The sequence below is a fragment of the Bubalus kerabau genome, chromosome 13 (genome assembly GCF_029407905.1).
Source record: "Bubalus kerabau isolate K-KA32 ecotype Philippines breed swamp buffalo chromosome 13, PCC_UOA_SB_1v2, whole genome shotgun sequence".
In the NCBI taxonomy this organism is placed as follows: Eukaryota; Metazoa; Chordata; class Mammalia; order Artiodactyla; family Bovidae; genus Bubalus; species Bubalus kerabau.
The window spans coordinates 31,626,875-31,648,545 of NC_073636.1; the positions used below are offsets into that span (position 1 = coordinate 31,626,875).

At 42.6% G+C, this 21,671-nt stretch overlaps 2 protein-coding genes and 1 long non-coding RNA gene across 14 annotated transcripts in view; 1 reads left to right on the plus strand and 2 right to left on the minus strand.

Annotated features, from left to right (window-relative positions):
- Positions 1 to 4,909, minus strand: part of RSU1 (Ras suppressor protein 1) — a 205,115-nt gene extending 200,206 nt beyond the window's left edge. For 8 of the 11 annotated variants that reach the window (XR_008701464.1, XM_055543908.1, XM_055543903.1 and 5 more), the window contains exons 1-2: positions 4,759 to 4,909; positions 4,356 to 4,467 (exon numbers count right to left, since the gene is read on the minus strand). Coding sequence is in view for 10 of the 11 variants with exons in the window: in XM_055543908.1 (XP_055399883.1) it covers positions 4,356 to 4,467; positions 4,759 to 4,851 (205 nt within the window). In the remaining variant the exon portion in view is untranslated. Of the gene's footprint in view, positions 1 to 4,355; positions 4,468 to 4,706 lie in introns of all 11 variants that reach the window. The other 3 variants (XM_055543912.1, XM_055543906.1, XM_055543902.1) reach the window with 2 other exon arrangements.
- A 162-nt stretch (positions 4,910 to 5,071) lies between these two features.
- On the plus strand, positions 5,072 to 8,384 carry LOC129625481 (uncharacterized). 2 transcript variants are annotated; one of them, XR_008701465.1, is made up of 3 exons: positions 5,072 to 5,342; positions 7,061 to 7,138; positions 7,873 to 8,384. It is a non-coding gene; the product is annotated as an uncharacterized LOC129625481 (long non-coding RNA). The 2 variants fall into 2 exon arrangements; XR_008701466.1 differs by having other exon boundaries at positions 5,072 to 5,285.
- A 1,723-nt stretch (positions 8,385 to 10,107) lies between these two features.
- The window catches only part of CUBN (cubilin), a 260,122-nt gene continuing 248,558 nt past the window's right edge, over positions 10,108 to 21,671 (minus strand). Inside the window, exons 63-67 of the mRNA XM_055543913.1 lie at positions 20,869 to 21,016; positions 19,781 to 19,962; positions 16,542 to 16,707; positions 14,131 to 14,366; positions 10,108 to 10,610 (exon numbers count right to left, since the gene is read on the minus strand). Of these exons, the coding sequence (XP_055399888.1) occupies positions 10,503 to 10,610; positions 14,131 to 14,366; positions 16,542 to 16,707; positions 19,781 to 19,962; positions 20,869 to 21,016 (840 nt within the window). The 3' untranslated portion in view covers positions 10,108 to 10,502. The remainder of the gene's footprint in view (positions 10,611 to 14,130; positions 14,367 to 16,541; positions 16,708 to 19,780; positions 19,963 to 20,868; positions 21,017 to 21,671) is intronic.

Consider the following 21,671-nt stretch of genomic DNA (forward strand, 5'->3'; position numbering starts at 1 on the left):
AGCTGATTACAGAGCCCTTCAAGAGTAACTTTATCATCTGGGTGAAGAGTTGCTGCATGGGAGAGAGTTTCCTCATGAAATCTCTTTAATAAAAAGTACAAAATTATACCATTCCTCCTGGAAGCTTTAAGGAGAACGTGTGTGATTACATGCCATGTAGGAAAAAAAAAAAGGAAAAGAAATAAAATGAGGGACTCCCCTGGTAGTTAAGACTCTGTACTTCCACTGCAGGGGTTGAAGGTTCAATCCCTGGTCAGGCAACTAAGATCCCACATGCCACATGGTATGGCCATAAAAGGTTTAAAAAAAAAAAAAGAAAATGAAGGATCATTTCAGAGAAACAGTATATGCAAATCCCTGAAAATCCCACCCAAAGGGCTAAAACACACTGGATTCCATTAAGCTGCACAGAAAACATCAAGACATAACCCACACAGATGTCTTACCTTGTCTACCTAACCCGGCTATTCTTGGTTCAGACCATCGACTGTGCTGGGACTGGTTATATCTGAGGCTTACACACACTCTCTGGACATTCGTACGAACAGTTAACAGCCACTGTGTACTCAGAACTGGGCTCGGTGCTAAGCACTTGACATGAAGCCATGCACTCAGGTGTAAACCAGTGCCACGTGGGGACTTGTGCTATACTGTGCTAAGTCCCTTCCGTCGCGTCTGACTCTTTGCGACCCTATGAACTGTAGCCCCCCAGGCGCCTCTGTCCATGGGGATTCCCCAGGCAAGAATACTGGAGAGGGTTGCCATGCCCTCCTCCAGGGGGTCTTCTGACCTAGGGATCGAGCCCTCATCTCTTACATCCCCTGCTCTGGCAGGCAGGTTCTTTACCACTAGTGCCACCTGTAGTTATGTTTCCATCTAATGAGGCGGCACTCGAGGCTCAGAAAGGTTAAGTCGTTTCTCTAAACTAACAGTAATAAGACGGACAATCTGAACCCAGTCTATTTGGCTCCAAGGCCCCACTTGTAAGCACTGGACCATGTCTGCCTCTCAGGGTCAGATCTGACCATCCCCTGAACCCGGCTGGACTGACAGAAAACTCTAAAACCTGGCTGATGTCTGTCTCCAGCCTAAGAAGTTTTCTTATCAGAAAGCTTTTGGTACCTCAACTCCAAAGTTGCATCTTTGAAAGGCAACTTACTGCCTTGAAGCAAGGAAAGCGCTGCGTTTATAAGACACAACTTTCCAAGCAGAAACAAAGCCTATTTCCTATGCTTAGAATAAGTACACAACAGCCACTCTTAGATTCAAAGCTTAATTCCTGCCCTTAGAGAAACTAAAAGTAAAGATAACAAAGAGAGGGACTTCCCTGGTGGTCCAGTGGCTAAGACTCTGCACTTCCACTGCAGGGGGCATGGATTCGATTCATCAGGAAACTAAGATCCTGTATGCCACACAGTATGGCAAAAATAAATAAATAAAAACAATAACTAAAAAAAGATAATGAAGGGAAAGCTTGAGATACAATAACCATTCTCTGTCCATGGAAATAACCTGTTCCCTGGGTTCAATCTTGATACTAGCACATAAAACCTTGGGGACCTTCCCGGCAGTTCAGTGGTTAGGACTTGGCACTTTCACAGCTGTGCCTGGGTTCAATCCCTGGTCAGGGAAGTAAGATCCCACAAGCTGAACAGACAAAATAAATTTAAAAAAATAATAAGTAAAACCTCATGATTACAGTCAAAATTTTATAAGCAAAAGACTATGGGAATCCTTATAGTACAGCTAACGTGATCATGCCAAATATTTTAATATCTAAGACATTAAAGTACATGGAGTAAGCATTCTGTACACTATTGACCACTGAGCCCCAGTGGAGGGTGGGGTCCTGAAGGCATCCTGGGACCCTCCAGACTCCAGAAGTCAGAGAGGTTTTTGCAGAAAGCAGTCACTTCTTAGGTCTAGCCCACTCCAGAGGATGAAGGCGAAGTGTCCAAATTCACTGCCACTAAACTCCCCAAGAAGCACTCTTGCTCTTCCTGAAGTGACTTCTCCGGGAAAATGTTAACAATGACCTTGCTTTTCAGCACTTAATATTACACCGGAAGCAGCTTTTTCAGGAAGCAAGTGGCTATCTTTTCTTCTTCAGTACAAGTCAAGGCTTCAAAGAGATAAAACAACTGAACTGGAATAGCTCCACCACTCTCCTGACTCACAAATATAACATAGAGAACCCTCTTCAAAGCTGAGGAGTACAAAGTTCCTCTAGTGAGAGCAACCTTTTTTCAAGCCCATGAGAGAGACATCCTGAGGAGCAGAGAGCCGTGAGGCCAAGGGCACAGCTGAGCCAGGCCTCCTGCTTGCGCCTCAGCATCTTTTTCTGACGCAGCCGTGTGCTCAATGACCACTGTGACCCTGCAGGGCAGGGGCAGTGAGGGGAAACATCGATGTTCCCAACCATCAGCTCAGCACCTGAGACCCCTGCTCTGTTGCTGCCACCAAGAAGCCACCACCACTGAGAAGTCAACACATTACAGGAGGCTGAGATGCTAGCCTTCATGGCAGGTATCTTCCGAAGGACTATCGAATGCCAATCACCTACAGTTTTCCATTCCCTGGTCTTCTGTAGAGATATATCAATGACACCAACCCTGATCTCTGTCCAAGGCACAAACCTGAAGCCATGTGAGATTGCAATCCCTGGTTTAAAGGAGAGAGGTGCAATAAAATGCCTGTTACAGGAAAAGAACACTGAAAGCAATACAGCGTTTAAAGTACAGGGGCAGTTAGGGGGAAGGATGGGGAAAGAGATAATTGGGGAGCCTGAGATTGGCCTGTATACTCTGCTATATTTAAAATGGGTAACCACAAAGGACCTACTGTATAGCACAGGGAACTGCTCAATGTTACGTGGCAGCCTGGATGGGAGAGGAGTCTGGGGGAGAATGGTACATGTAAATGTATCATTGAGTTCCTTTGCTGTCCACCTGAAACTATCACAACATTATTAATCGGCTATGCTCCATACAAAATAAAAACTTAAGGGCAGTGAAAGTGGAGGTGAGAGGAGCATTAGGAAGACAGCACAACAGCAGGAAGAAGAAACAAAAGCCCGAACTAAGTCAGAAGGAAAAAAAAACGGAAAAAGATAATGAGTCAAAAATGTTTAACTTACTTATCATGTAACTTTCATGTGGAAAAAGAATGGAAAATGATTCAGATATAATTTCCCATTAAAAAACCAAGTGACACATGAAAAGATGCCCAATATCACTAATTATTAGAGAAATGCAAACCAAAACCACAATGAGGTATCACCTCACACTGATCAGAATGGCCATCATCAAAATGTCTACAAACAAACAATAAATGCTGGAAGGGGTGTAGAGAAAAGGGAACCCTCCTACACGGCTAGTGGGAATGTAAATTGACAGAGGCACTACAGAGAACAGTATGGAGGGTCCTTAAAAAGCTAAAAATTGAGCTACCATATGATCCAGCAATCCCACTCCTGGGCTTCTAACTGGAGAAAAACATGTTTCAAAAGGATACAATGTTCAGCACTGCGTATAATAGCCAGCACATGGAAGCAACCTAAATGTCCATTGACAGATGAATGGATAAAGATGTGATACAGATATACAATGGAATACTACTCTGCCATGAAAGAGAATGAAATAATGTAATTCGTGGTGACATGGATAGACACTGAGTGAAGTCAAACAGAGAAAGACAAATATCATCTGATATCAATTTTATGCGGAATCTAAAAAAAAAAAAAAAATGATACAAATGAACCTATTTACAAAACAGAGTCACAGATGTACAAAACTTCCCCAAGGGGGAAGAGGAGGAAAACTGGGAAATTGGGTTTGACATATACTCACTACTAAGTATAAGACAACTAATAAGGACCTACTGTATAGCACAAAGAATTCTATTTAGTACTCTATAATGACTTATATGGGAACAGAATCTTAAAAAGGGTGTATGTATGTATCTGTATAACTGAATCACTTTGCTGTACAGCAGAAACCAGCACATTATAAATCAGCTATGCGCCAATAAAAATTATTAAAAAAAAAAAAAAAAAACACCAAGTGGCTATTTAGTAAACTGTGGAAAATCCACCCAAAAAACATCAATCAGCATGGACAAATGATGAGATCCAGCAGCTACAAGTCCGTGTGATTCTTAACCTGGCTCTCGTGCCCGTTTTCCAGCTGAGAAAACAAATCTGATTGCAAGCTTTCTGAGCTAAGCCCTAGACAAGTGCCCTTTACAAGCACCAGGTGGGGTGGAAACTATCAGAATGTCTCAAACTGCCACCAGCAGTTACTTGTTAAACTGATAAACCCACCCTCTCCGAGAGGAAGGCCCTCCGGAGAACTTACACAGGCCGTTGACATCCAGCATGTTAGAGATGCCCCGGTCACTCATGTCCACTTCCGGCTGGTTCTTCTCCCGGCTCTCTTCCACCAACTTTTTCAGAGACTTGGACATGACCTGTACCAAACAACAACAAAGCACGTGGGCGACGGCCAGAAGGGTGCAGGGAGAGAAATGAGGGAGCCCCCGGCTGACACTCCAGTTTTCCCCAGGTGTTGGGAAGTGGGCAGCGGCGGGAAGGGTCTGGGAACAAGGATGGGGGGTGGGGAGCGAGGGACAGAGAAGTGGGAAGGGTCCAGCACCATTCCCGCCGCGGAGAGAGAAGCAAACACAACTGCAACCACACACACACTCACTGCGGAGGGCTGCACTTAAGAGACAGAAACTACAGACTTCTGTAGGGCTCACTCCGGTGGCCTGCGAGAGATGCGCTCGGTCGGTGCAAAACGAGCACCCAGACGAGGAACACGCCCTGTCCCGGCACTCCGCGCAGGCGCACATCGGACCGCTAACAACTCCAGGCCCCGCCCGCGCCAGGCCCTTCCCTAATTAGGAGAACTGCTTACTAGAAGTGGCTCAGGGCGAGGCTCCGCCCATAAAAGAATGCGTACCCTGCGGCCAGCCAATCATGTATGCTGTTAGGCCTGGAGACTCCGCCCCACCCGTGGTTAGTGCCCCGCCCCCCAGTTTAGGCTTCCGATCGGAAAGAAGCCGCCACCTGCGCAGGCTCAATTTGTAGGTGGAAGCCAGAGTGCTATGGGCGGAATCAGGGAAGTTTGGGCCCGGGTTCAGGCTGGGTCAGGGACAAGTGACAAGTCAATATTCTCTCAGTGTGCTACTTGTTTAACTTACTGGAAGATGCTACCCTGAATCCTTTCCCCACAGTTGTACCTCCCGGTACATTTTGAGCTCCAGAAAGCAAGAGTTGTCTGATGGTCTGTGTGTTCCTGGCGTCCAGGTCCCTATCATGGAGCCTTGAGTCACAGGACAGGGTAGACATATGATAAATACGTGACCCCTGTGTTCTTATGCTGTGTCATAGCTTAGTTTGCTTTCTGTTGAATGATGATTTCCTCGAACAATTTTGTGTTGTTTTTTTTTTTTTAACTAGAATTTATTTTTTTTTTCTTCTTATAACCTTAAGCTTTTCATTACTCTCCACTGTTTGAAATCCAATGGATTCTTCCTGAAGACTTTAGGAACCTACTAATATACTGCTGTAACGTGGATTGATTCTTTGTCCTTCCAGCTGAGAGATTGTAACTTTTTAAAACTTGGTTCCTGGGTTTAAACAGACATTTCTGGTAGTCACCTTGCTGAGTAACTACTCTCAAGTAACCTCTAAAAGGATGTATAAGAGGCACAAAGTTGCATGTTTTTAAATGTCCTTTTTCTGCCCATGCCCCACATGGAATTCTAGGTTCAAAATCAGTTTCTCTTAAATCTCAATGGCATAGTTCCAGTGACTTCTACTTGCAATGTTAATGCCCAGAAACGTCTCCTTAAATCTTTGCAGGAAACTATTTTTTTCCCTTGAGAAGCATTTGTGATCTTTTTATTATTCATCACCATAATCTCTCTGATGGAAGCTCTTTTTTGGTTTAATCTGTTCAGTGCTCATTGGGTCGTTTTCAGAGGATGAGTCATTTCTCTCTTCCTCTCTAGAAATTGTTTTCAGTTAATTCTTTTGAAATTTCCTACTGTTTTCTATGATTTATCACTCTTGGAAATCTTTTCATATGGTAGCTTCCTGGGCCACTTTTCAGTAGCTGGGGTTTTTTTCCCCCCTCATATATTTAACACTCACCCCCCCCACCCCACCCCCAACAACACACTTTTTAATTTAACGTTCTGGAAGATTTTTCTCTGTTTTATCTTGCAAAGATATTAAATTTTTTTAAGCTATTAAAATTTTTAAAGTTGTTTTGACTATTAATGAAATATGCTTCTTAAGCCCTCCTTGTTTAATAGTGCCCTGCTTTTGTTTCATGAATGCACACTCTTCTCAAATATCTCTGAGGATAGCAATTTTTAAACCTTTCTTCTGTTTACTAAATTGTTTCCTCATGTCCCATTTTTTGTTAGTTTATCTAGTTCATTCCCATTCTGGCTGCTGTAACTTTTCCTCTGTCTGCTGACTCCTGATTTTCCTTTTGTACTGAAGCATGAAACCTGAGCTGATTTTCCTAGCTAGCTGGTGTGCTCTACTTCCTCCTCTATTGTTGATGTGTATTTGTTTCCCTCTTAAGTCATCATTAATTTTCCTGGGCTATTTTAAATTTCTTCATAAGTTAGAAGATGGTCCTCACAAGGCTGCTTCCCCACGTTTGCATTCACTTCCAATTTTCCAGAAATTCGTTTTCACTCCTTTATAACCTTCTTCCATTCTTTTCACTTTTCACCAGTACAATTCTTAATAAAATGTGTCCCTAAGTTCCAGATTTTTATAACATGGAAACAGGACCGGCTTCCTGGATATACAAACTGTACACAGCGTCAGAAAACTCCGGGCTTAAATAGGCCCCACAGTTAGTTTCTTGTTCTGATGTCACTGGCTTGAGATGTTTAACACTTTTTGAACCAGGGGCCCTGCAAATTAGGTAGCTCTTCCTGCAAGGAAAAGTATTTATCCGAGCTGAAACCGCCCCTGCAGGGTCACTGTCAAGTGCACCACACTTACGCAAAGTCTGTGCTTCATTCTCCTTTGCAGGCAATGTTCTACCCCTGCCTGTGAGCCCCCGGAGTGGGCCAGTCAAGGACAATCAAGGGGGATGCCTGGTTCCCCGAGGTACTGAAGCTGAATCTGGCCTCTGTACCCCAACACCAAGTTAATTCTTAAAGACAGAGTTTTGGGTGAAGTAGAAAAGCTTTACTGGTTTGCCAGGCAGAAGGGAGAAGAGCAGACTAATGCCCTCAAAACTGTGTCCCACATGTGCACCCATGGCTGATTCATGTCAACGTATGGCAAAAACCACCACAATATTGTAAAGTAATTATCCTCCAATTCAAATAAATTAAGTGATTAAGAAAAAATCAACTGTTCCAACCTAGAGGGTGTAGTGAGAAATAGGAATGGTTCAAAGAGGGTGTGATCTGCTCCTGGACATTCTCCTGATTGGCTGGTGGTGAGGTGGAGGGGAGTCAGCGTCATCAACCTTCCAGTTCCAAGCAGTCTGGGGTTCACGTGCTTGTGGGCAGCTTACCGCTAATTTCTCCCACCTGGTAGACCAGGGCTACACTATTGTTTCTTGACAGTTCCTTGACTGTCTCTTGACAGACAGACAGTCTCCACAACCCTCTCTTCCCTAATTAGCAACTATTTGAACCTGCTCCTTGGAGCACAAGGAAGGTCATGGAGGCTGATTAAAGCCCATTTTTGTAATCAAGAAACACCCGACACACAGAAAGGCCCAGAAGCCCCATAGGTTCCTGCTCGGTATCAGCACCCCAGGCTACAAAACAATGGTTAAAATTCAAGTAAATTATTATATAAATCATTCATTTTGAAAATGCCTTTTGTAGGGACTTCCTTGGTGGCTCAGTGGTAAAGAATCTGCCTGCCAATGAAGGAGTTCACGGGTTCAGTCCCTGGTCTGGGAAGATTATACATGCCTCAGAGCAAGCAAGGCCACGCTCCACAGCTATTGAGTCTGTGCTGTAACAGAGCCTGCACTCCGCAACACGAGAAGCCACCACCATGAGAAGCCCGCACGGTGCAACTCAAGAGTAGCCACCGCCCACCTCAATTAGAGAAAAGTCCTCACAGCAACGAAGACCCAGAACAGCCAAAAATAAATAAAATTATTTTTTAAATGCCTTTTGTAGTCTCTAAACTGTGCTTATAATAAACAACTTACAAAGAAACATATGAAGGTATGAAATTAAAATTTGAAAAGCCAATTTCTCATTAATATCCAAAAATTATCATACCATGTTTCTTCCAATAACTTTCCCATTAAATTGTAGCCATGGAGTGATTTGAAGTCTCAATAAGCAAAACATTTTCTTCCTTTAACACTATCTTTGACTCAGTATAATCTCTACATTTTTACTAAAATAACAGCAATTGCATCAAAAAATTTTCAGGCCATATTTTTTAATAATGTCACTAGATCTATGAAGATAGTCGGGTTTTCATACTTAATACGTTCACACGTATAATCCTTCTGGCTGGATGGGAGGCACTTTCTTGGGTGGTTGCTGAGGTTAAAATCACCATTCCATCACTGAGATTTTACAAACTTTTTCGTACCTCATTTTCCTCAACTGTAAAATGGAGGTGATTGTTCTTAGATTTCCATGAGTGATGAGAGAAGGATGCCTGGCATAAAGCAAATGCTATTGATGTGAGTTCTCCTTTTTCTTAATAAAAGTAATTATGTTACTATTCCCTTGAAGAGCATGTGCTGGATTTTTAACAAATTCCATTGACTAATAAAATAGAGTTGAAATTTAGGAGATGATGACAAGTAGAAGGAGTAACCCAGGCATCACCCAGCCCCAAACTAACATTGGCCCATCCATCCCTGGGTTTTTCTTCACAGGTGCTTGAAGTGCCAGGAGATCCCTGGCCTGTGGTGGCCTCTGGATGACTTATCCCAGGCAGTTCCCTGAAGGTCAGATGAGGTTGACTGTCCAGTGACGGCTAACTTAACCTTGAAGACCAAAAGGCAGATGCTCAGTTCTTCTCACTAAGGTCCAGCTCTTTAGGGAGACAGACAAGAAGAGGAGAAAAGATCACATGGTAGGTGAAGCCTGGCTCCCCTGACTCCTGAGCTCCGTTTACTTCCAAGTAAGACTCCCCTCATCCACTCTTCAAGCGCATTCATTTTACATTATGTGGTCGTTGTTGTTGTTGTTTTTAGATTCCATTTGTGGCCTACAGAATGGGAGAAAATATTCTTATTTCCTGTTTTTAATTAAAAAATTACATACAAAGATTGATTATGCTGTCTTTGCTTGATAGATGCACGTTCTGAATATTCTCACATGCCTCCTAGAAATAATAACTCTTTAAAAATGACTTGTAGACGCCGTGCCTCTAATGATGCAATCACAGATCTGATCATCTCTTACTGTTTGAAAGCTGCATATGCTAATCTTGATTTCGGATAAAACTACTATTTCATAGGTTATTGTTCAACTTTCTCCATATTCTGTATCTCTGTGATTCTTTTTTAGATAAAAAAGCTAAATCTTGTATCTATTCCCATCAAATTTCATCTCGAGAGTTTCAGTCCATTGTTCCAGCTTTGTCAAGAACTTGGGTTTGATGGTCTCTTCATCATGTTCACCATTCTCTCCAGTAGAGTCATCCACAAAGTTGATGTATCCAACCATGATAGAGCTAAGCTGAGACTATCTCATTTAGGTGGCTCTGTAGTCTGTGCAGGTATCATTCCCCTGGCATCTGAGTAGTAGAGGAAGATGAAGTAACACATTTGATAATGTCTTTCATTCCTTTGGTCTCCTGTCCTTCATAAGACTTAACTTTGTATATTTAACCTAATGTCTCCGGATTTAAAGTAGCAGAATACTCGATCGAAGCATGCCTAACTAGGTATAACTTCACATCTCGTGTAGATAAACTCCAAATAGACAAGTGGCGCATAGGGAAACTGGGCCGGAAAGTTAAGGAAGTGGCTGGAAAGGCTAAAATTCAGACACAGGCAACTGGGCTCTGGAGTTCCTATCCTGAATGAGGCATAGACTTTGTCAGTATGGAACTATTCAACTTGAAGTTTTACACAGGCCTACAGTGAAAGACAAATTTCAGTGAGTTAAAAAGAACATGCAGCACTACTGTTGAGATTTCAGTAATGTTTATCATCCCAAATTTGGCATTCACAGAAAAAACCATACTTCTATTTAATTAACTTCTGAAAATGTACAGCACACAGGCCATAATCATTTCCAACCCTTTAAGGGATTCTAGAAATTTTCAGCTCAAAATACTAGATTAAAGAAGCTATGTTCTACATTCAAAAAAGAAGTACAAATGTTGATTCCACGTGTACTTTGATGAAACACATAAAAGTTCAGATTATTCTCAGTGGCACAGGCAGAGGGTCAGGTATCCTGTCCAGCGTGAGGCCAGAGGGTCCAGACCCTGCAGAATATCCAAGGTGCTGGGCAGACCCGGCCTCACTGGGCTAGCTGGCCCAGGTTAACCGGAGCGCTGATGGTCGGGCTGCATACTCCGCATGAAATTTTATGAAGACAGTATGTGATGAGGCCACAAAGGGAGCTATATCAGTGTCCTAAAATTGAAAAAGAAAAGAAGTAACAAATTATATATTTCACAAATTTGAACATTTTCCCAGAAATGTCAGATGTAGTAAAGAAGTACAACATAAAGAAGCCTTCTAGAATTTTCAGTAAACCTTCATATGTGTCTAGAAGTGATCTTGCTAAGTATTAATGTAGAGACTTTACACAAGAATATTGCTGGGGGAGGGCGGTAAGGAGCAATGGGGAGTGACTGCTAATGGATACAGGGTTTCCTTCTGGAGTACAAGAATGTTCTAAAATCAAGCACAGTGACAACAGCTTCCTGGATCCGGGAACTGACTAAAAGTTATTGAATTTTACCCTTTAAGTAGATGATTTCTATGGTATGTGAATTGCATTTCAATAAAACTGTCGCTAAACTTTCAATTTCCAATTCAAGTTCTTATTGAAATTTTCATTTTTCTGATGGGAAACACAACTTATGTCTGCAACTAAAATGAACATCTGAATAAAGTATATTACTCCCTTCACCAACACCTGTACTTTCCTTGGGGGGATGATTTTCATATCCTTTGTGGGGAACAGTTGTGTTTGTGTGTATCTGTGTGAGAAGAAAGAGTGGGTAGATGGGTCTCTTTCCTTCTCCAATTATTAGCACTAGGGGTATAAAAAATGAACCAAACACACAAAAAGGGGAACAGTTCTGTACGTGTACCTGTGTGTGTGTGTGTGTGTGTGTGTGGAAAGAGTGGATAGATTGATCTCTTTCCTTCTCCAATTATTAGCACTAGGGATATAAAAAATGAGCCAAACATGCAAAAAGCCCTGCTCTCATGAAGCTGACATCCCAGTGGGAGAGGTGAGGTAGGAAATAAGTCAGTAACAGGCACAGAAGCAAAGCATATCACACAGGGTCAAGGCTGCAGTCTGGGGCCCTGCTCCTCTGGTTCTGCTCAGGTCCCCTGCCTCAGTCCTACCCAGAGTCATCAAAAACAAAAAACAGCCAGACTTATTTCCAAGGCAGGAAATTATTCAGGTGAGCACAGCACAGGAATTCTTTTTCCTAAAAAGAGATACCAAGGGATACACAATATGGATCAATTGCTGTGTGCACACACTTTTTCTTTCCATTTCAACCTGCTCCCAAATTTCTACTTGTTATCCTGTGCTGACAAACTAGTATGAGCAGATTACAAAAATTTTAAACTCCTTCTCTTTAAAAAAATGTAAACTCCTCCCTACTTCCCTGTCATTCTTTCATGCTTCTAGATGTTCAGATTCTGTAACTCAGATGCCGGTGAGCAATGACCATTATCATAAAAGAAAACATTTCCCAATGATTGTATGATTAGCTATCCAAGGAGGGACTCCCACTGTTTTTCTGTAAATACACTGACCCTGCTGGGCTTCACACACTAAATAAATCAATGGTATCTTTAAATAATAAAACAATTACTCTGGAAACTAGGTCTAAATTTACTAAAGAAAATTTAAAACTGGGAAAATACTACAAACATCATAGTTAAGAAAAGGAGATATAACTAATTACAGACTTGAATTTAATGTGACATTGGTTTAAATGGCAGTAATCTCTCTCAGTGCCTCAGTTTTCTTTTATCTGCAAAGTCCAGGGATCAAATGGGATTGTATATTTGAAAGTCACTGAAAACCAAAAAAAAAAAAAAAAAAGTCATACAGACATAAAGTAATTATATTTTGAAAATAATCTCTTTTTGAAATGTTCACAAATTTCTTTCTTTCTTTCTTTCTTTCTTTTTTGGCTGCACAGTGCAGTTTGTGGGATCTTAGTTTCCCAGCAGGGACCGAACCTGGGCCATGGCACCGAAAGCACCGAGTCCTAACCACTAGACCACTGGGGAATTCCTACAAATCTCAACTAAATGTCTAAGGCCCAGTTAGCTTCCAAATCTGACATGTGACTCATTTACTGGGATCTCTTTTCTGTGGGCCCCTGTGAATAACTGCAAGGCAGTATCCACTAGTCAGGTGACCCAAATTTCTCCCTCAATAATTAGCTCTGTGTAGAGGGACAGAGCTACCAGAGAGTTTATTGATGTGTTGTCTGTAAACCAGAGGAGCCTCGTTCCAGAAATTAGGCTGTACCCATGCAAGAGAAAACCACCCAGTGATTAAATATGATAGACCACTTTGCCTAATGATATGGTTAAGATGTTAATGATGTATCAGTCAGTGGAAGGAAAAAACCAAACCACAAAACAGGATAAAATATGTGTATGGAAATATATTCCTCAAAAGTGTTTAGAAGAATATATGGGAGAATTCTCAGTGTTTTAGAAAAGTGGTTTTTTAAAAAATATTTTTGATAATACTATTAATCAATTTTATAAACTGTAGTTATATTCTAAAAACTCTAGATTTCCAGCAGAGGTAATTCTCTGTTAGTTTGATCAGAAAGCATAAATGAGCAAAGAGCGAAACAGTAAGAAACAGCTAACTTCTCATCAGTAGTCATGCATCCCTCGCATTGAAGCTCTGGAAACATCCATCCACTTGGACATAAAACAAAAGGCAGCGAGGGGGGATGCAGCAGTGTTGAGTCAACATCAGAATCTCCTGGAGGGCTCAGGGGAGATCTGAGATTTACCAAAACAAACTCTCAGTCCCCAGGACAACTGTTAATATCCCTGTGAATCTCTTCAAAGAGTTCCCACAATTTTCAGCAAGCGGTGAATGGAATGGAGCCAGGCATCCAACATTTCTATACAGTCAGCCCTCTGTAAGGATAGGTTCCACATAGCAGATTCAACCAACCACAGAATCCAGCAGATACAGAACCTGTGGATACAGAATCCGCAGATACGGGGGACGGACTGTACTCACTAGGCCGGTTTTTATAAGGGATCTGAGCACCTGAGAATGTGGTATCCGTGGGGGGCCATGGGACCGATCCCCTGCAGGTACAGAGATAAGACTGTAATTCTAGTCACGCAGAAATAACATGGATGGGCAACCCTGGACAGTGCCTTTAAACCACACATGGAACTTCCACAAAGCAGTAGGCCACAAGTGCTCCCCCAGAAACTTTGATTCTATGGGCTGAGTGGGGACTGGAAGTCTGTGATGCTAAATAACTGCATACGTAATTTTGATGCACAGTGAAGTTTTCTAACGGTTAATAATACCGGTGGCTGGGTCAGTAAAGAATCTGCCTGTAATGCAGAAGACCTGGGTTTGATCCCTGGGTCGGGAAGATCCCCTAGAGGAGAAAATGGCATCCCATTCCAGTATTCTTGCCTGGCAAATCCCATGGACAGAGGAGCCCGGTGGGCTAAAGTCGGGCATGACATAGAGACTAAACCACCACTACCACCATTATTAATTTAATGAAAAGTCCACTAGGTGGCACTCGTGCTCCCCAAATAAACAGGAAAGTCAGAAAACTGAATTTGCATTAATAAAAGTATGTTGTGCTCTGTGATTGCATGTCTGCCTTTAAACATGCCCTTTAAAGCTACTTTAATTATTCTGAAATGATAATTGGATTTTTTAAAAGCTTGTTCTACTCACTGCGCCACAATAGGGCCCAGAGGATGGAGAATTAGCATCAGGTCCATCATAGAGCAGGAGGTAGTTTTGGACACATTCTCCGGGATCGTCGATGCTGATAAAGTAAAAGCTGACGGTGACCGGTCTTCCAGCAGGAGCAAGGATGGCCCATTCACAGTGAGTATTGTTTGGGTAAGTGCCTGGATAGCCAGGGCTGGTGACCGAGCCGCTGTCTCCATAAAGAGTCCCACCACAGCCTGCCAGGAAACAGTGGCATGGAGTTGGATTCAGTCACGCAGAAACCACCCACTGTGCTTTAGTGCACTTAAGACAATGCAACATTTTCCTAAGGCGCTGAGACTCCTTGCGGGAAAAGTGGAGGCAGAAACCCTTTTCCTGTGCCTTCATGGGCTACATCCTTCTCCTCCATCACCACCTGCCCCCTCCATCCCCACCTCCACCATATATTCCTTTCCCTGCAGCTCACCACTTAGGACCGACTTCCTCCAGGTCTGTTTTTTGAAAATAGTGAGTTAAGAACGCAATAGGAAAACCAATATCTTGATAAAGTAACTGCAGGAGAGAGTGAAGTCAATCTTGGCTACTTTGGTGGTATAGGTACTTGGATTGATCTTGAGTACTTTGACTCAAGGGCAGTGACTTGGTGATGATGTGGGTGAAGTAAAATTAAAAGGGAAATTCTGGGGCAGGATCACAGAAACAGGTGTTTTATTTTAGATTTTGGCAGTAATTTGTTGTTTTTGTTGTTTGTTCAGTAGCTCAGTCGTGTCTGACTCTCTGTGACCCTATGGACTGCAACACCCCGGGCTTCCCTGTCCTTCACCATCCCCCAGAGTTTGCTCAAACTCATGTCCATTGAGGCAGTAATTACTTTACTAAAAAAAAAAAGTGACTTTACCAGGCATAGAACTGACAGCTCCAAGACTGATATGCTTAAAAAGTCAAAGTTTATTTTCTTTTTTCTTTTTTGGCCAAGTCGTGTGGCATGTGGGGGTCTTAGTTCCCTGACCAGGGACTGAACCCACACCTCCTGCAGTGGAAGCACAAAGTCTTAACCACTGGACCACCAGGGTAGTTCCTCATCCCTCCCAAAAAGAAAGGCAAAGCTTTTTAAGTATTGGAGTTAATTTTTTCGGTTTGTCAGTTTGCACAGGAAATCTATCATGATTTAAACCAGATGGTATGGGCATCCAGATACGCTGTACGCAGGAAGAAACTGTAGAACATAATTAAAGAGCACAGAGCCGGGTTTCTGACCAGTGGGGGTTTGGGCCTGCCTCTGCCACAGTCTGGCTGTGCATTTAAGGCAACTCATCAATTGGGTGTTTTATTTCTTTATCTGTAAAATTAGGGCATAGAGATCATCTTTTACTTTTGTGCAGGTACCAAGAAATCATTATCCACAATTGTCTTGATAGAATCTTTTTATAGTCACTCGGGATATTTAAACGAATTGTTTCCACATTCTTATTTTGAAAGTTTTTAGATATTTTCGGGGCCATTTCACAAAAGTATTCCTTCTTTCTTGAGTTAAATGTATTGACATGACTTAAATTTCCTTCACTCATCAGTAAACAGCCAACCCAAACTGCAGGAAGGTGCTTACTGCCCTGTAAGAGCCATTAATCTCCAGGACTGTCCAGAAATGAGAGGGCCTCCAAGGAACACAGCTGCTTAGATGTACTCAAGTATGTGTTTGTAACTTTTGGGCAAACTTTTATTTAATTTTCAGAGCAGTACACCTTGATGATCAAACTGAAAGTTAAAAATATGACAAAATCGGCTTCCCTGGTGCCTCAGTGGTAAAGAATCTGCCTGCCAGTGTAGGAGACACTGGTTCACTCCCTGGCCTGGGAAATCCCACATGCCTTGAAGCAACTAAGCCCATGCACCACAACGACTGAGCTTGTGCTCTAGAGCCCAGGAGCTTCAACTACTGAGCCCAACTACCAAAGCCTGCTCCCTAGAGCCCACGCTTCACAACAAGAGAAAGCACCGCAACGAGAAGCCCACAAACCACAATGAAAAGTAGCCTCTGCTCTCCAAAACTAGAGAAAAGCCCTCTTAGGAACAAATACCCAGCACAGTCAAAAATAAATGAAATAAATACATAAATACATTAAAAAAAATTTAAATATGACAAAATCAAAATGTATAAACGAATTACAAAATCTTTATACCTTATCTGTGCCTCATATGTAAATATATATTCTTTAGAGAAATAGTAAATACAAGTAGAATTTTTAAAATCTATAATTTCATCATTTTAAAAAAATCTCTATTTTTAACAGAAAATGATCAAGTACACAGATTGGGGAGAAAGATGAGGTCCCTTTAACTGTCTTTTCTATGAGACACTGTATGTTTTTCTCGGCTGCATCACTTGCCCTGACAAAGTGCCAGTGTCTTACCGGAGGGTGAAGAGGTCCAGATAATTTCATATCCACGACCGGAAGTTGCACCATCACTCTTAAATCGAAGGTATAGTTCATGACTCTGGGAGAAAATGGGATTTGGCAGCAGAGTCCCACAATATGTGCCCAGTAATGGCGAACTGCTCTCACTTCCATTTCTGACCTTTAAAAATGCAGCATCAATGATGACACTTAGATATATAGTACCTTCTTTTCTGATCTATCATTGCTCTACATTAAGACATGAGACTATCTGAATAACTTTTTTGAGAAAAACTTTGTCTTTTTATATATATTTACACTCAGATGGCACCTTCATTTGCAAAGGAGAGAAACATGCAATTTGTAGATCAAAAACTATTTACACTTGGATTCAGAAATATGTATTCATCTCCAGCAGTTAAAACACGGAGGCATATTTCTGCTGATATAACCAACCAGTTGATTGCTGTATAACAAACTAGTTATATCTTTGTTCTTGGGGAGATGCTTCAAAGAATGTAGTTAAAGTGAACTTTAAAAAGATGCGGGGAGAAAAATATCTGCATTGTTTCCAGTTAACTCTGTGGTAGTCTATTCATCATACTGCAGTTATGCTTTTATCTCTCCTTAAAAATGGCTCGACTATGACGGGGCCATGAAAAAACAACATACAAAGTGTGATAAAGTCAAAACAAAATGAATTTCTATATGGGAAAAGGAGATAATTAAAACAATCTATAAAATTTCTGACTGTTTAGATATATTTTAAAAATACACTGTGAAGCTGAATAGATTTCTAAAAAAGAAAATCATTGCATGGTGTAGACACACGTGAAAACAGGAAACGAGCTGTCATGTGAGTGTGGTAACCACACGGCGAATTCAATCAAATTCTGCCCTCCAGCCTGGGTCCCGCTACACATTCACAATCAGCCCCAATTGGAGGAGGACTCTTGAGGGCTATGAAGACACGTGATCCAGGACTTTGGGCTGGATCCAGCCCCTCCTGGATGGATGCTGACTTTATTGAATTGATACCTGCATTTAAAATCCTGAAAGCGCCTCTGTTCCCTTTATATTCCCATAGTTTAACATGTGGTTAATTGTTGGTAGTCTTAAGTCACAGAATGTCTTCAGAGGTGTGGTGGGTAGTCTGGCCAGGTTGTGTTGCTCAGGAGATATCCCCCACCCCGGCTTTTTGTTTGTTTGTTTGTTTGTTTTACCACAAGACTTGTGGGGGATCTTACTTCCCCAACCAGGGATAGAACCTGGGCCCCAGCAGTGAAAGCACTGTCCTAACCACTAGACCACGAGAGGAGGCCCTGGAGAGATTCCTTTTAGGTCTATAGAGTAGCCAGCAGGAGAGAAAGATGCCTTTCTGGATTATTCTGCCAAGTGTTTATACAAAGTAGCCTTGCTGTAGGTGGAGCAGCCGGTTCACAGTCAGCAGACAGAAGTCCAGCTGCCCTACTCCAGTCTGGACATGGGTCTTTTTCCTCTGGATCCTCTTTAGAAAGCTGATGCTCTAAGAGAAGGAGCGGGATATTCATTCTCACGGAATATGCCAATGAACTGTCCTTTTCATTTCTCTCTGCACAGGAGGAATGGGACAGGAGAGCAGAGAGCATCTCTGGGAGTACAGATGAGCCTGAAAGGGTTGCTGAAGGCAAAGGCAGATTTCAAATGGGGTCGAGAGCTTGGCCTTCAAGGAGTATAATACATTCAGAATCCTCATTGATAAATTTCCATTCTCATCATCGTTAACATGAATGGAATGCTGAGGCTGCAGTAAACCGTGCCAGAATCCTCCCACTGAAAACCAGAAACAGCTGGGCTTTGCAGGCCTGAGCTGCCGTTTCCTGTCTTTGCTTATTGGACGGGAAGTTTCAGACCCGTTTCTATGGGTTAAGGCACGGCGGTTGGAGAGTCGCCCTTGCTTCCCAGCATCCAGAGGCAAATAGCAGAGTTCACGCTAGTCACTAATGGGCAACTCAGGTTTGATGTGAACCAGGAGTAGCTGCACTGTGACTCTGAACTGTCTGGATGGTTCATCCTTTTTCTGTGTCTCTCTCCACCCCTCACTTCTGCTTTATGCTCCATGGAACTGTTCAGCCTCCATGGTGGGTACGTGTGTAGGGCTGAGTTTAATAACCAGATTGATACCAACAAGACTGTCCTTCTCTCATCTCCTCCCTGCTACATCCATGTCCTCCCAGTTTCTACCATGGCTAAGGTTCCCCATGAAAAGGCATATGCTTCCTCTGAGAACTTTTACACTCTAGGTTGAGCATAGTCATTAACCAAGGACTTAGATGAATTCTATGGTGGGGTGCGCTTTCCAGGATAATAAAACTCCATAACAGGTATAGGGGAACAAACCAACTTTTTGGAAACCTTGCCAGAGATTTGCATGTACATGAAACATAGCCAACTTAGGGACTCTCGGGTTAAGATTTGGGTATGAATTCAATTCACAGAGGGATTCAGCATCTTTGTACGTCTGAGACTTACTCAGCAACTCAGTTTACTTCCTAAGAATGAATACATTTCCAAAAGAGTCTGCAAAGGACACGGGAGAGAACGCTGCGGTAGTTATAGGTGCTAAGCTCCAGACAAGGGATGGTTCTCTCTCAGTGTGTTTGGGGGGAAGGAGGGTAGGGTGGGTGGGGGAGGACAGGCAAAGAGCAAAGGTGATTCAGAGGAGGAGGAATAAACAAAGCGCTCCTCTTGTGTCTGCCAAACAGGTGGTCAAGGAGACACTCTCCATAGAGAATACTGAAGATGCCCCGAACATACTGTGGCTCAGCGAAATCAGGTAAACTATTTAGTATCATTTCTTGTTAAAGTCAGACACATCTTTCATCTCCAAAATTAGCACTTTGCACTTGACCTTCCTCTGGTCCTTCCAGTCTCAAGCCACATATCATTGCCTTCAAGATGCCTTCTCTGTCCCCAGGTGGGTTAAGCGCCCCTAACCTTGCTGGCTGTTGGTCAACAAGAGCAGACTACTTCCTGTCTTGTCTTGCCCATGGATTGTGAGCCCCCGGGGAACCCTGACTATGTCTTGTTCCCTCCTGGATTTCCCGTGTCTGGGTCTTGGAGATGGTTGGTATTTAGGGGATGAAGGGATGATGAACAATTTAATGAAATAAGGAAGGAATATGATCAGCAGTAGCAGAGGAAAAGGTGACAAATCTTTAAGGACCCAGCATCTTTTACACCGTTCATTTACATGATATTCAGACGCGCGTTACCTCCAAGAAGTCATGTGTGCAGCCACTTGAGTCCTCGATGCCAAATGAGTGAAAAAAGAGGGAGATGGTGTGGTTGTCGGGGGCTCTGAGCACGGTTGTGCAGTCCATGTCGATGGCGTAGTCACTTGGCCAGCCAGGACTCCGCAGGTTGCCAAATGCCTTCTTATATTCTCGATTGCAATCTTAGAGGAAAGACAGTGTCTTAATTAATGTATGCCTCCCAATAGTTAGTGCTCCTTCAACTTGACAGGAATAATTCAAGAAGATTATTAAATCGGAGCAAACTTCAGAAAAAAGCTCATCTAGATCCTCCATTTACCTCTGAGATGACTGAGATCCCAAGACCTGAGGTGGACAGCGTGCCAGGCAAACGCAGTGCAGTTTCTTAACCCAAAACATCCTAGTGTGAGATGTGAAATGTGAAGACTCTCCTGTGAAGATGAACATTCTAGCACTCTCTGCACTTTTCTGATGATCCGGAGGTGGAGCGGGCTGACATTTAGACTCTGGACATACAGACTCTACCTCCAAGACAGAGTTTTGTCTGAGGATGTTTCCTCAAATACTTTGATGAATTGTTCATTCTGATACAACTGATATAGCTTTTGACCATTTTTGGTAAAAACACCCTGACTGTTTTTGTTTGTTTTAATCAAAGGCAGCTTTGGTTTTAATCAAGCTTGAAACGAACATTACATACAGTGTTCTCTGGAAATCAATTTCTCGGTGACAGTGAACAAGTAACTCTTTCAAGGCTCCTTGGTTTTTCCAAAGTAATTTTCTAATACATAGTGATTTCTCTATGTGGTTAAGAGCATAATTAACATAGTAACTGGTATATATTTTTAATTAACAATATGAACTTAATATCCTGCATTCTCAACATTTTAATTAGTATTTCATTTGCTTTAACTCTTCAGAAGCCAGCTTTAGTCATCTACTAAATGGGGCTAGGCTTCTGGTAAAGTCTTACTTCATGTGGGTATGGTTTATGTCAACAAACCTTAATTTATTCACAGGAGTCAACTCTAGCAGTAATTGTAATAATGGCAGTTTTTCTGAATAAAAGATTAAATCCCCAAGCTCACCTGCAATCTGATAGGTAAAACCCACTCTAGAGTTTATACTGAAAACTTCGGATTTGAGAACGATGACTGCGGTGCTCGTGGAGGAGTAAAACGTGGGCACAGCTGACACATTTCCACCACAGAAGCGAATTCCTGGGTTTCCACTACTCTGAAATGGAATGGAAGCCAAGGGTCAGTAGGTTTAGTTTCAAAAGAGAATAGGCCACAGCAGAAATTAAACTGCACATAAAAATACAAGTTAAATATTTAACCATGGAGACCAATTATAGAGTTTAAAGCACTCTGCAGTAAGATGTCACCTTGGCCATGGAATTGACAGATGTCTCACATCTGAGGGCTGGGTGAGAGGTGGAGAGGTTTCTGCTGAAACCACAGGGCAGCCCACTGCCTACTGAAAACAGGACCGTCCCCCTCACTCCAAGTCCTCTCTAAGGGCTATGCTGTTTTCAGAGCTCAGCCAGGCTGCTGGAGCTCACTACAGTTCACCTGGGGCATCTCCGTTGTTCGGAAGCCCCTACGACTAACCAACACTGTTCCTGGCCCTCTCTCACCACCCTTTAGCAAACTTGCAGTGTATGAGTTGCTCCTCAAACTGCAGCGAAACATTCCATGTATTCCCAGGTGCCTCCACCAGGCAGCATCCTCAGTTCAGGATTCCTACACTCTAATCCCATCATTCTTTTTATGTTAACCACCTAATCACATGATCAGTTCAGTTCAGTCGCTCAGTCGTGTCTGACTCTTTGTGACCCCATGAATCGCAGCACGCCAGGCCTCCCTGTCCATCACCAACTCCCAGAGTT